Source organism: Equus przewalskii, chromosome 17 (assembly GCF_037783145.1).
Source record: "Equus przewalskii isolate Varuska chromosome 17, EquPr2, whole genome shotgun sequence".
In the NCBI taxonomy this organism is placed as follows: Eukaryota; Metazoa; Chordata; class Mammalia; order Perissodactyla; family Equidae; genus Equus; species Equus przewalskii.
In genome coordinates, this window is record NC_091847.1 from 80,007,736 (window position 1) to 80,021,149 (window position 13,414).

The window sequence follows — 13,414 nt, forward strand, 5'->3', positions numbered from 1 at the left end:
CAACTTTCATAAACTCAATTAGAGAAACAAAAACAAAACATAAAAACAAGATGAAGACATCAAATACCAAAAGAATTTCTAGAATAAAAGCCAAATTTTTATGTGAAATTTTCCTAAAAAGGTCAAGTGGATACTGACTTTGCCTTGAATACTCATCATGACTCCAGTGATGTTTCAATGGAAACACAGTGGGTGGAGTCTTGTGTGAGCCTGGGAATCAGGCACAAGGAGCCCCATCCTGCCTTTGTTTCAGGCAGTCTGAGCGTGCTGCCAGCATCTTTGCGACTGTGTTTTCTCTGATACAAGGATTGTAACTCCAACTCCCTTCACAGTACAGACTTTTAGAATCACCAAATAACTACTTCACTGACTTGGCTTTACCAAGTTCAATATACAACTGACATTACACACCCGTTTATCCGCTCACCAACCACTGTGGACTGAATTGTGTCTCTCTCCCCAAATTCATATACTGAAATCCTAAGCCCCAGCACTTCAGATTGTGACTATATTTGGGGACAGAGTCTTTAAAGAGTTAATTAAATAAAAATGAAGTTATATGGACAGATGTGTCCTAATCTGATCTGAGCAGGACTTCGTAAGAGGAAATGTGGGGAGGGACATGCGCAGAGGCAACAGGGTGCGAAAACACAAGGAGAAGATAGCCGTCTACAAGCCAAGGAAAGAGGCCTCAGAAGACACCATGCTGCTGACACCTTGATCTCAGACTTCTAGCCTCCAGGACTGTGAGAAAATAAATTTGTATTGTTTAAGCGACTCCATCTGTGATACTTTGTTATGGCAGCCCTAGTGAACTAAGACTGACTCAGAAATATTCGGAGAAGGCTCCTCTGCTGCAGAAACACACGAGAATGTTATCTTTTGCTTCACGTCTCCAGATGACCACTCCAACATAAAAGGTCTTAGGTTTTTCAAAAAAGAAATGGACACAGATATAGACATATTAAGATAACAAAACACTCTATAAATAAGATGCCACTCCAAAACAGAAGAAATAACTATAGTAAAGAATGATTTTTAAAAAAGAGCATTGAGAATTTAGCCATGAGTCATACCTCACGCAGAAGAAGATGATAATGATGGTACTCCTTAAAAGACAGAAGCCTTCATCAATTATCCTCTAGAAAGACAGCATCATTCTACTCCCATTTTTAAACAGTGGCATCAGGCTGCCCAGTTATATATGTTTTAGTACCATTGATAATAACAATTTCAATAAGAAAATAATAAGCATTTATTGAATTCTTGGTATGTGCCAGGTGCTACACTACAATCACCTATGGTTTGTCACCTTTGACACTCATAATAACCCTATGAATTAGGCAATAGGAGAAATCAAGTTCAACGATGCTACTGATGTCCAAAAGATTCACAGCTCTGACTGCTACTCGCTAATGAACTGTAGCTGTTGGGCCAACGTCATAAAATCAAGTGCTTCCAAAGGCAGCCTGAATCCCTGGCCATCACTATCTCCATTGATTGTGAAAATCTTACCCGACGGCGTGTCTAGAGTGAAGGCATCTGTGAGTTTTGACAACAATTCCTGCAGTTTGTCCTCCTCCAGCTCATCCTTTCCCTCCTGGGTGTTAGCTGTCTCTTTTCTTTCCACAGGTGCCAGAGCAGGACGGTTCATTTCAGTAGGAGCAATCTGGGGGGCATCCCACAAAAGTCCTTTCTGGGAACCGGGTAGGGAGCTGAAGATTCCCTTCGAGGTCTTTTGTGCTTGGCTTTGTGCCCTGGTGCTTCGCATTGACCTGGGCTGCAAAACGGCCTCTGGTGATCCTGCGTGTGGTAGAGCACGCTGTGTGTGTGCTTGACTTCTGTCAGTCACGATGGGGGCGGGAAGAGGCTCCTGTTCAGAAGCATCCTCAGCGGCATTCTTGATCTGGGAAGAATCTCCTTCCTTCCAAAACCTTTCACCGTTTCCATGGTCACCCTTGGAAACCATATTTTGACTGGAAGATGGCGAAGGATGTAGCGGCTGCAACACTGCCTGAGCAAACAAAAGTTTATTTTTGAAGAAATTAACATTTATCTTAACTTTTTCATAAATGCATTGAATTTCAATATTCCATAGTAAATTTTAGCGCAAAATTTTTCTTTCTCCTCTCTAAATACAATACTATTAATTTTATTTCATGCTGTTAATTCAATGTCGATCGAAAACTGTCTACAAAAGTTGGAACAGCTCAGATTCTAAAATATCATAGGAAATAAAGATTGCAGGGAAATTCTAGGTTCTAAACGCTCAAGTTCTAAAAATATCCTAAGAAATTTCTGAAAACATGAGCGTACTGAGTTTATAGATAAAAAGAATTACAATAAAATAGGTTTGTAATGATCTTTCTTGGCAGGCATGCCGAGAGGGGTTTCATGATAAGCCATGGGCATAAAATCTAGGGGGTGTGCTCCCTACCAAGCACTGACTCCTGGAAGTCCTGAGACCCTCTCTAGAGGTCCATGAGGTCAAAAGTATTTTCACGATGATACATAGATGCTCTTTGCCTGTTCATTGTGTTGACATTTGCACTGTTGGTGCAAAATCAAGAGTAAGTGAACTAAAGCTGCCGGTGCCTTAGCACAAATCAAGGCAGCACAGCCAGTCAGCGCTGATAGTCACGGCGCTCTTCAGCACTCGCAGTTAAAAAAAAAAAAGCCACATCAACTTCAGAATATCCTTGATGGTGTAGCAAAAATTCTTAATTTTCTTAATAACACACCTTTTAAATTTGTATGTGATGAAATGGAAAGTATGCATGAAATACTTCTGACATTTACTGAACTACAAAAGTTGCCTTTTGTGCTAAAGAATGACTTACATGTCATGTCATTCAGACGGGTATTTGGCAAACATTTTCTCAAAAATGAATGAAGTGAGACTGTCACAGTGAGGAAAACAACTCTGCATGTTGCCAATTTTAACAGTTGAGATTTAAGCAAAAATCAAAATTTTGGAAAACTTGTATCCATCACCATGAGCTCACTAGCTTCCCAATTCTTAGACTTTTCTCATGAGATTAGCAGTGATATTAATGAATGTGTTTTCTTTTTTAACCTCGTACAATGAAATGGGTGAGCAGGAGGTTCAGCATAGCTCATGAACTTCCAAATGACCAACGCGTGATGCTAGAAACTCACACGTGGGCAGAAAATCCACACAAAGAGCACAACAGAGGGTGAGACACACCAGGTTTCAGATTTGATATCGCAGCCATCCTTTAAGAAACTATTGTTTACCATGTTTTGGTGTAGTATCAAAAGAAAGATCTCCAATTATCTGAAAAGGCTATTAAAATATTCCTCTTTTTCAATTGCAAATCTGTGTGAGGCCAGATCTCTTCATCTACTTCAACCAAAACATCTTGCAATGGATTGAATGCTGAGGCAGTTACAAAAACCCAGCTGTCTTATATTAAGCCAGACATTAAAGAGATTTGTAAAAAATGTAAAACAATGCCACCCTTCTAAGTTTAAAAAACAAGATGGAGGGAGGCAGGACCAAGATGGCGGAGTGAGTAGTCTTCTTTGTCTCTCCCCCTTTGAATCTACAACTAATTGGGCATTCATTGGTTAACAAAGGATATCCATATAGCATCTCAGGATGTCTGAGAGACCCATGCTGCTATACATCGGAAGGTGGACGGACTTCCCCCTGGGAGGAGGTGGAGATAGATGAAAACTCTCCAACCCCTGACCCCTGGACAGCCTAGTACCTGCAAGAGGCTCTCTTCCAGCAGACCCCCCCATAGCATCGCCATGCACCAAGGGCGGGAGTGTGCACTCACCAGCAGAGCGACGGTGGAAACAGGTGACTACAGCCCTACCTAAGCCCCCCACCCGATTACACCTAAGCCCAGGGGGAAACTCCAGGGTCCCGCACCCGCCAGCAGGCAAAGCCTCTGGTCACCATTAGCAGGGAGGCCCTGCCCAGCATTCAGAACACCAGGAAGCTCCCAAAGAGCAGAATCCCCAGCAGGGCAGCAGCCCGTCAGCTCATGGACTCCAGCTGTGCACGGGATGGTGCAAGAGGCACCCAGAGTTCCCGTGGATGGGCTTGGGGTCTGGGTGGATCTCTAGAGCCCGGCTCCACGGCCCAGGGGGAAACTCCAGGGTCCTGCACCCACGGGCAGGGAAAGCCTCTGCTCGCCATTATCAGAGAGGCCCCGCCCAGCATTCAGAATGCCAGGAAGCTCCCAAAGAGCAGAATTCCCTGCAAGGCAGCAGCCCGCCAGCCGCCACCAGGCCCACGGACTCTGGCCGTGTCCCAGACAGGGCAAGGGGTTCCCAGAGATTCCATGGAAGTACTTTGGGGCTAGGTGGAGCTCCAGTGGAATGGCTACGTGGCCCGGGGGGAACTTCAGGTTCCCACAGCAGCCTCAACGAAAGCCTCTGCACAGCACTAGAGGAGAGGTCCCAACCAGCAATCACAAGGCTGCAAAGCCCTGGGGTAAAAGTAGCACAGCTAGGTGAGCTAACCACAGAGCTACCCATAGCTCTGCTGGGACCTATAGTGGACAAGTGTGATCTTGTGGGCTCTGACAGTGATAGGGCTGTGATTATAGGTGATCCTGCTCCTGGCTGCTGTAAAAGCCCATAACACTGCTGCAGACCCCAAGGAGGGAGTGCATCTAGGTGGTCTGCAATAGTCGGCACCAGCAGCCTGAGGCCCCCTTGCGATTGCCCCCACAACTGACAAGGGACCCCACAGGACCACTGTGACTACGAGGAGGGGCCCAGGTCCAGTCAGTAACAGCTGACAGGTTCCTAGTCGGTGCAGTCTAAACAGCTGCTCCCCCCCAACACCAGTTGCAACAAGTAGAAGAAGTAACTAAACTCTATCTCTATGAGGAGGAACAAATCCACACCATCAAGCAGTATGAAAAAAATATTAAATCTCCAGAACAGAAGGAAAATGATAAGTACCCAGAAAACAATCCCAAAGACAATGAAATCTATAACCTAAATGACGATGATTTCAAAACAGCCATTATTGAAAAACTCAACGAGTTAAAAGAGAATTCAGATAGACAACTCAATGAGTTCAGGAGCTATGTCACAAAAGAGCTTGATACTATAAAGAAGAACCAATCAGAAATACTGGAGATGAAGAACACAATGGAGGAGATTAAGAAAAATCTGGACTCTCTGAACAGTAGGGTCGATAATATGGAGGACAGAATTAGCAATTTGGAGGATAGGAATATAGAAATGCTGCAGACAGAGGAGGAGAGAGAACTAAGACTAAAAAGAAATGAAGAAACTCTCTGAGAACTATCCGAATCAATTAGGAGATGCAACATAAGGATTATAGGTATATCAGAGGGAGAAGAGAAGGAGAAGGGGGCAGAAGACCTGTTCAAACAAATAATGGCTGAGAACTTTCCAAACTTGGGGAGAGAGATGGAACTTCATGTGACAGAAGCCAATAGATCTCCAAACTTTATCAGTGTAAGAAGACCAACCCCAAGGCATATAGTAGTGAAGCTAGCAAAAATCAATGACAAAGAGAAAATAAATATAACCTAGTCATTTTAACCACAAACTCACAACACGAAAAGGAAGAGGAAATAAAAATCTGACAATAAGAACCTAGAAAGGGAAGAGAAAAGGGATGGAACTTTTTAATTTAAGGAAATAAGAGGCTATCAGAAAAAGGACTATCTAATCTACGAGATGTGTTATACAAACCACCTGGTAACCACTAAACAAATAACAAGAATAAAGACACAAATTGCAAATAAGAAGAAAGCCAATACAGAAATTTACCTACTTGAATTAGGAATCCAAAAATCATGGGACGAGAAACAAAGGAAATGCAAAAGAACCGGAAAACAAGTGATAAAATGGCAGCCGTAGGCCCCCACGTTTCAATAATCACTCTAAATGTAAATGGATTGAACTCTCCAATCAAAAGACACAGAGCGGCAGGATGGCTCAAAGAACAAGATCCAACAATATGCTGCCTCCAGGAACACACCTCAGCCCCAAAGACAAACACAGACTCAGAGTGAAGGGATGGAAGACAATACTCCAAGCTAATAATGAACAAAAGAAAGCAGGTGTTGCCATACTTATATCAGACAAAGTAAACTTCAAAGCAAAACAGATAAAGAAAGACAAAGAGGGGCAGTATATAATGATAAAAGGGACACTCAACCAAGATGACATAACACTTATAAATATATACGCACCCAACACAGGAGCACCAAAATTTGTAAAGAAACTATTAACAAAACTAAAAGGAGACATCAACAACAATACAATAATAGTAGGGGACCTCAACACCCCATTAACACCAATGGATAGATCATCCAGACAGAAAATCAACAAGGAAATTATAGAATTAAATGAAAAATTAGACCAGATGGACTTAATAGATATATATAGAACACTCATCCAAAAACAGCAGGTTACATATTCTTCTCAAGCTCACATGGAACATTCTCAAGGATAGACCATATCTTGGGAAACAAAGCAAGCATCAATAAATTCAAGAGGGTTGAAATAATATTGAGCATCTCTTCGGATCATAATGCTACGAAACTAGAAATCAACTACAAGAATAAAGCTGGGAAAGGGGCAAAAATGTGAAAACTAAACAACACGCTACTGAACAAACAATGGATTACTGAAGAAATTAAAGAAGGAATCAAATATTATCTGGAGACAAATGAAAATGAAAACATGCCATACCAACTCATTTGGGACGCAGCAAAGGCAGTCCTAAGAGGGAAATTCATTGCAATACAGGCTCACCTCAACAAGCAAGAAAAATCTTACATAAACAACGTCAAACGACACCTAATAGAGTTAGAAAAAGAAGAACAAATAAAGCCCAAAGTGAGTAGAAGGAGGGAAATAATAAACATTAGAGAAGAAATAAACGATATTGAAACAAAAAAGACAGTAGAAAGGATCAATGAAACGAAGAGATGATTCTTCGAAAAAATTAACAAAATCAATAAACCCTTAGCCAGACTCACTAAGAAAAAAAGAGAGAAGTCTCAAATAAATAAAATTAGAAATGAGAGAGGAGAAATCACAACAGATACCGAAGAAATACAAAGGATCATAAGAAAATACTATGAAAAACTATGTGCCAACAAATTGAACAACCTAGAAGAAATGGATAAATTCCTAGACTCATACAACCTCCCCAAACTGAATCAGGAAGAAATAGAGAATCTGAATAGACCAATCACAAGTAAAGAAATAGAAACAGTAATCAAAAACCTCCCCAAAAATAAGAGTCCAGGACCAGATGGCTTCCCTGGAGAATTCTACCAAACATTCAAAGAAGATTTAATACCTATCCTTCTCAAACTATTCCAGAAAATTGAGGAAGATGGAGCACTCCCTAACACATTCTATGAAGCCAACATCACCCTGATCCCCAAACCTGACAAGGACAACACAAAGAAGGAGAACTACACGCCGATATCACTGATGAACATAGATGCAAAAATCCTCAACAAAATTTTGGCAAACCGATTACAGCAATACATCAAAAAGATTATACACCATGATCAAGTGGGATTTATACCAGGGACACAGGGATGGTTCAACATCTGCAAGTCAATCAACGTGATTCACTACATTAACAAAATGAGGAACAAAAACCACATGATCATCTCAATAGATGCAGAGAAAGCATTTGACAAGATCCAACATCCATTTATAATAAAAACTCTCAATAAAATAGGTATAGAAGGAAAGTACCTCAACATAACAAAGGCTATATATGACAAACACACAGCCAACATCATACTCAACAGACAAAAACTGAAACCCATCCCTCTCAGAACAGGAACAAGATAAGGGTGACCACTTTCACCACTCTTATTCAGCATAGTACTGGAGGTGTTGGCCAGAGCAATTCGGCAGGAAAAAGAAATAAAAGGAATCCAAATAGGCAATGAAGAAGTAAAACTCTTGCTGTTTGCAGACGACATGATCTTATATATAGAAAACCCCAAAGAATCCATAGGAAAACTATTAGAAACAATCAACAGCTACAGCAAAGTTGCAGGGTATAAAATCAACATACATAAATCAGTAGCATTTCTATACACTAACAATGAACTAACAGAAAAAGATCTCAAGAACTCAATCCCATTCACAATCACAACAAAAAGAATAAAATACCTTGGGATAAATTTAACCAAGGAAGTGAAAGATCTATACAACGAAAACTACAAGACTTTCTTGAAAGAAATTGATGACGACATAAAGAGATGGAAAGACATTCCATGCACATGGATTGGAAGAATAAACATAGTTAAAATGTCCATACTACCTAAAGCAATCTACAGATTCAACGCTATCCCAATCAGAATCCCAATGACATTCTTTACAGAAATTGAACAAAGAATCCTAAAATTCATATGGGGCAACAAAAGACCGCAAATTGCTAAAGCAATCCTGAGAAAAAAGAACAAAGCTGGAGGCATCACAATCCCTGACTTCAAAGCATACTACAAAGCTACAGTAATCAAAACAGCATGGTACTGGTATAAAAACAGGTGCACAGATCAATGGAACAGAATCGAAAGCCCAGAAATAAAACCACACATCTATGGACAGCTAACCTTCGACAAATGAGCTGAGGGCCTATAATGGAGAAAAGAAAGTCTCTTCAACAAATGGTGCTGGGAAAACTGGACAGCCACATGTGAAAGAATGAAAATTGACCATTCTTTTTCACCATTCACTAAAATAAACTCAAAATGGATCAAAGACCTAAAGATTAGGCCTGAAACAATAAGTCTTCTAGAAGAGATATCGGCAGTACACTCTTGGATATCAGCTTCAAAAGAATGTTTTTGGACACCATAACCCCTCAGACGAGGGAAACAATAGAAAGAATAAACAAATGGGACTTCATCAGACTAAAGAGCTTCTTCAAGGAAAGGGAAAACAGGATTGAAACAAAAAAACAGCCAAATAATTGGGAAACAATATTTACAAGTTATATATCCAACAAAGGGTTAATCTCCATAATATATAAAGAACTCACACAGCTCAACCACAAAAAGGAACCCTCATACACTGTTGATGGGAATGCAAACTGGTGCAGCCACCATGGAAAACAGCATGGAGATTCCTCAAAATGTTAAAAACAGAAATACCTTATGACCCAGCCATCCCACTACTGGGTGTCTATCCTAAGAACCTGAAATCAGCAATTCCAAAAGTCCCATGCACCCCTATGTTCATTGCAGCATTATTCACAATAGCCAAGTCATGGAACCAACCTAAGTGCCCAGCAACTGATGATTGGATAAAGAAGATATGGTATATATATACAATGGAATACTACTCAGCCATAAAAAAGGACAAAGTCGTCCCATTCACAACAACATGGATAGACCTTGAGGGTATTATGTTGAGTGAAATAAGCCAGACAGAGAAAGACGAACTCTGTATGACTCTACTCATAGCTGGCAGTTAACATATAGACAAAGAGAACTGATCGGTGGTTACCAGGGGAAAGGGGGGTGGGGGAGGGCACTAGGGGTGAAGTGGTGTACCTACAACATGACTAATAATGATGTACAACTGTAATTTCACAAGGTTGTTAACTATTATAATCTTAATTTTAAAAAAACAAGATGGAGTTACTGTTTAAAGACGTTACATATATAATGTGTTTATTATTTTCATTTTTAAATTAGTTAAGCTTATTTTTAAACTACTTCTTAGTTTTAATTTTGACTATGGTAAATAGAGATATATATAACCCACAAAAGCTCCTTGGAATCTGCAAAAATTTTTAACAAAGGGATGCTCAGACCAAAAGATTCAAGAATCAGTGCTGTAAAGAACCACTCTGGCCAGGCGTGCTGTTTCTGAATGGTACCCACACTGTTCTCTCCCAGGGCACTGCCTTCGCGAAGGGGGAAGCTATAGTCTGGAGGATGAAGGTGGAGATGGTCAGGGCATGAAGAGAAGAGAAAGGGAAGAGGCTGAACAAGGTGAGGTGCGAAGCTGCCAGCCGCAGCCCTCCCTCGACTGGAGAATTCCAGGCAGACTTCCAGGTGGTCCAGAGCCCAGCGTCTGCCACTTCTTATACCTGTAGATCCTGTCCCATCTGCTGTAGCTTGGCCCAGAGACTATGCTGGATGGTTGTGAGCTCACGAATCTTTGTTTCAAATCTGCAACCTTTTTCTTCCTGGGAGGCACAGATGGCTTGCAACTTGTCTTTGCATCGGTTCAACCGTTTGTTAAGGAGCCTGGAAAGAGGACAGGTCTGAGTGGTGGAAAGGACAAGAGGCCAGCACACCAGCTAGAACCCCAGCGGGAGGCACTTCAGGTCCTCTCCGTGGGGGGAGATGCTGGAGAAGCCTGACACTGACCAAGCCTGTTTCAAACTGTTCCACTGCTCACCACGCCCAGCTGCCCTTTGTGTCTATTATACACCATTCCACCAAGAATTTTCTTGGCTTTAGAGGTGTTTTAGAAAACTCATCATGTATGTTGTGGATTACTTTTGACAGCATACTTTACCAGCTATGTAAATTTGAATACTGACTTTATTCATTATCCTTTTATCTAGAAACACTCTATTTAGAAGGACGGTATACAAGTCACGCTAAACACCTAACAGCTGCCCAAGACCACAAGGAAGGGCCAGTGATGCAGTTCATGGATGCGGCCTGTTTAGCTTCTCTTCCTAAGTCTAGTTGTTCTTTGGCTTAAGAATGAACACAGTAGTCAGGGTAATTCTTTTAAAACACAGGGCAGACGCTGTCACTCCTCTGCTCAAAACCCTCCATGGTTCCCCTCTTATTTGGATTAAGCCGAAGTCCTTACAGAGGTGGACGAGGCCTGACAAGATGGCCAAGGCCCCTTTCCCTCTTTACCTCCCCTCTGCTGTCTCCTGCCCTCCGGCCACACAGAGGTCCTGGTGGCTCTCTGCACACAGTAGGCGCCTTCTCCCCCAAGTCTGCTCTTTTGGTCCCTCTGCCTGGAACCCTCCTTCCCCGGGCTCTCGCTCGGCTCCCTCATCTGCCCTACTTAAAATCGCAAACCAGAACCCCAGCCTCAACACCAGCACCTCCTGTCTCCTCCCCGACTTTGTCACTGCGGCTTTGTCACATGGAATTACTGCAGAGCCTGAAGAGATCTCAGGTTTTGACTTAGTCTCCAGTCTTCAAACCTCTGGGCAGTCACGTCACAATGACAGACTACATGTCTCATTATTGTCCTTACTCTATTACTTAATCATTGCATATTGTCTCTTGAATCTGGCAACTTTTTTTTTTCTATTTTGCTTGTTGCCATATCCCCAGGCCTAAAATAGTCCCTGTTATAGGGTATGTATACAATTAAAGTTGGCGGACTGAAGTAGAATCTTATTCTTTAATCAGTGCTGTTGGCACATTTGTGGAGTTTGTAGAAATCGGCTCTCTGGTGGAAACACAACAACATTTCTCAGGGCTGGAGCCTTCGAAATCCCTAATTGCTGTAGATTTTGGCGAGGACTTGGAGTTTCGTTTGGGCCGCCTTCCAAAGCGGGCGCCTCTAAAGGAGAGCCTGCAAGCTTCCGGACAGTCACACTCAGGAGAACAGGAGTCTGACTCTAAAAGCCTTGATGCTAATTGGGGCTTCAAGTACACCTTTATGACACGTTTTTCAGGAAGGAGTCGGCCCAGAGATTTTAGATAGCAGACAACAAAGAAACCCTCTCAGACGGCCTCTCCAGACAGCGCTCTCTGTCCTTGGAGTCTGGCCACAGTGCTGTCAGTTTCTCTTTCTCCCATGCATCCACCATGCCCACCCCTTCCTCCTCTCTGGCCCATCCTCCTCACCTGACAGCAGAAGGCATATATCCCACCTTCCACAATCCAGGGGAAGGTAGGCAAAGCCCTAAAATAGTGCAGTTCTGTTCTTATCTGTTTTTTTTTTCCCAAGAAGAAATTCTCATGGAGACTTTCTGCTGAACCTAATTTACCCAGTGCCAACATTTCTAGCAACTGGGAGCCCAATACTTTCCAGGCAAAGGTCCACAGTTAACAAACCGTTCAGATTATGTGAGAAATTACTCCTTTCAAACGATCTGAAATCTGCCTTTCTAAACTTGTACATCCTTATACATAGTTCTGATTTCTAGAGTTAAGGAGCTTGAATCTCCCATGGAGAAGGCCTTCAAAACTAGAGCGAAAATATTCCCAAGGCAAGTCAATCCTGCACAAAGCAGTGAATACCACGTTCCTGGGTCAGCACCTAGCAGAGTATAGAGCAAAAACAGAAAACTAACGACTGAACAACACTCTTTCTTTTTTTTTCTATGAGGAAGATTAGCTCTGAGCTAATATCTGCCGCAAATCCTCCTCTTTTTGCTGATGAAGATTGGCCCTGAGCTAATGTTTGTGTCCATCTTCCTCTACTATATGTGGGACGCCTGCCACAGCACGGCTTGACAAGCGGTGCATAGGTCTGCGCCCAGGATCCGAACCTGCGAGCCCCAGGCCACAGAAGCGGAACGTGCGAACTTAACTGCTGTGCCACCAGGCCGTCCTCCAATACTCGTTCTTTTAATGTAGTCTGCGAATGAGCTGCTTTTCAAACAATCAGTGACACAACGCTGGCTGCTGCTGAACTTACAGTTAACTATATCTTCCAGGTCTGTTCCACACTATTTGTTGTGAACCTGGGCCCATAAGTGTAGGACTTGCATTTAATCCCTTAAAATTTGGTCCTTATTCATTGCCCCTTTATTAATTGTTCCAGACTATCACACCTGAGTGACTCAAGGCTGTCATTCCACTCATCACCTATGCCTCTGGCATCACGTCACACATCTGACAAGCACGTCCTCTACTATGTTATCAAAATCCGTGATGAAGATGGTGGTGCAGACGAGAGCAAGGGTAAAGCCTTCACGTGGATTTCTGGCATTGATCAGCCTCACCTTTTGTGCATGCTGTGCTGATAAATGCCTTACTACGAGACCAGCAACGTATGCAGTGGGTATGAATTATATAAAAGGGAATAGCTTGGTTTAAAAAAAATCAGTTTGAGATAATTATTTTAAGAATTATGCTTTAAAGAACTAGATCTCGAAATTGCCTCTTATTGCCATACTACATTTCTTTCTTTTTGTTCTTTTAAAGCTTCAGTGCGTGGTTGTGTGCCCTAGTTGTTAGTTTTAGTTCTCATGTGAGACACCGCCGCCACAGTGGGACAACTGACAGCTGAGTATTGTGGGTTCCCGGGCCATGGTGGTGAGAACGCCAAATCCTAACCACTAGACCCCCAGGGCTGGCTCTGCCCTACATCTCTTAATTTCACTTCCAATTTCTTTTTCTTATACCATGGAAAGAATTAAAATTGCTTTTAACATTTCAATTATTAAACTACTTGAAAAGTGTTACTAGGCTCCTTTTCATGA

General features: G+C 42.1%; 1 protein-coding gene across 1 annotated transcript in view; it reads right to left on the reverse strand.

Moving 5' to 3' along the window:
* The window catches only part of DYTN (dystrotelin), a 56,943-nt gene that overhangs the window by 8,406 nt on the left and 35,123 nt on the right, over positions 1-13,414 (reverse strand). The window contains exons 11-12 of the mRNA XM_070579469.1: positions 10,094-10,253; positions 1,516-2,014 (exon numbers count right to left, since the gene is read on the reverse strand). Coding sequence (XP_070435570.1) covers positions 1,516-2,014; positions 10,094-10,253 — 659 coding nt within the window. The remainder of the gene's footprint in view (positions 1-1,515; positions 2,015-10,093; positions 10,254-13,414) is intronic.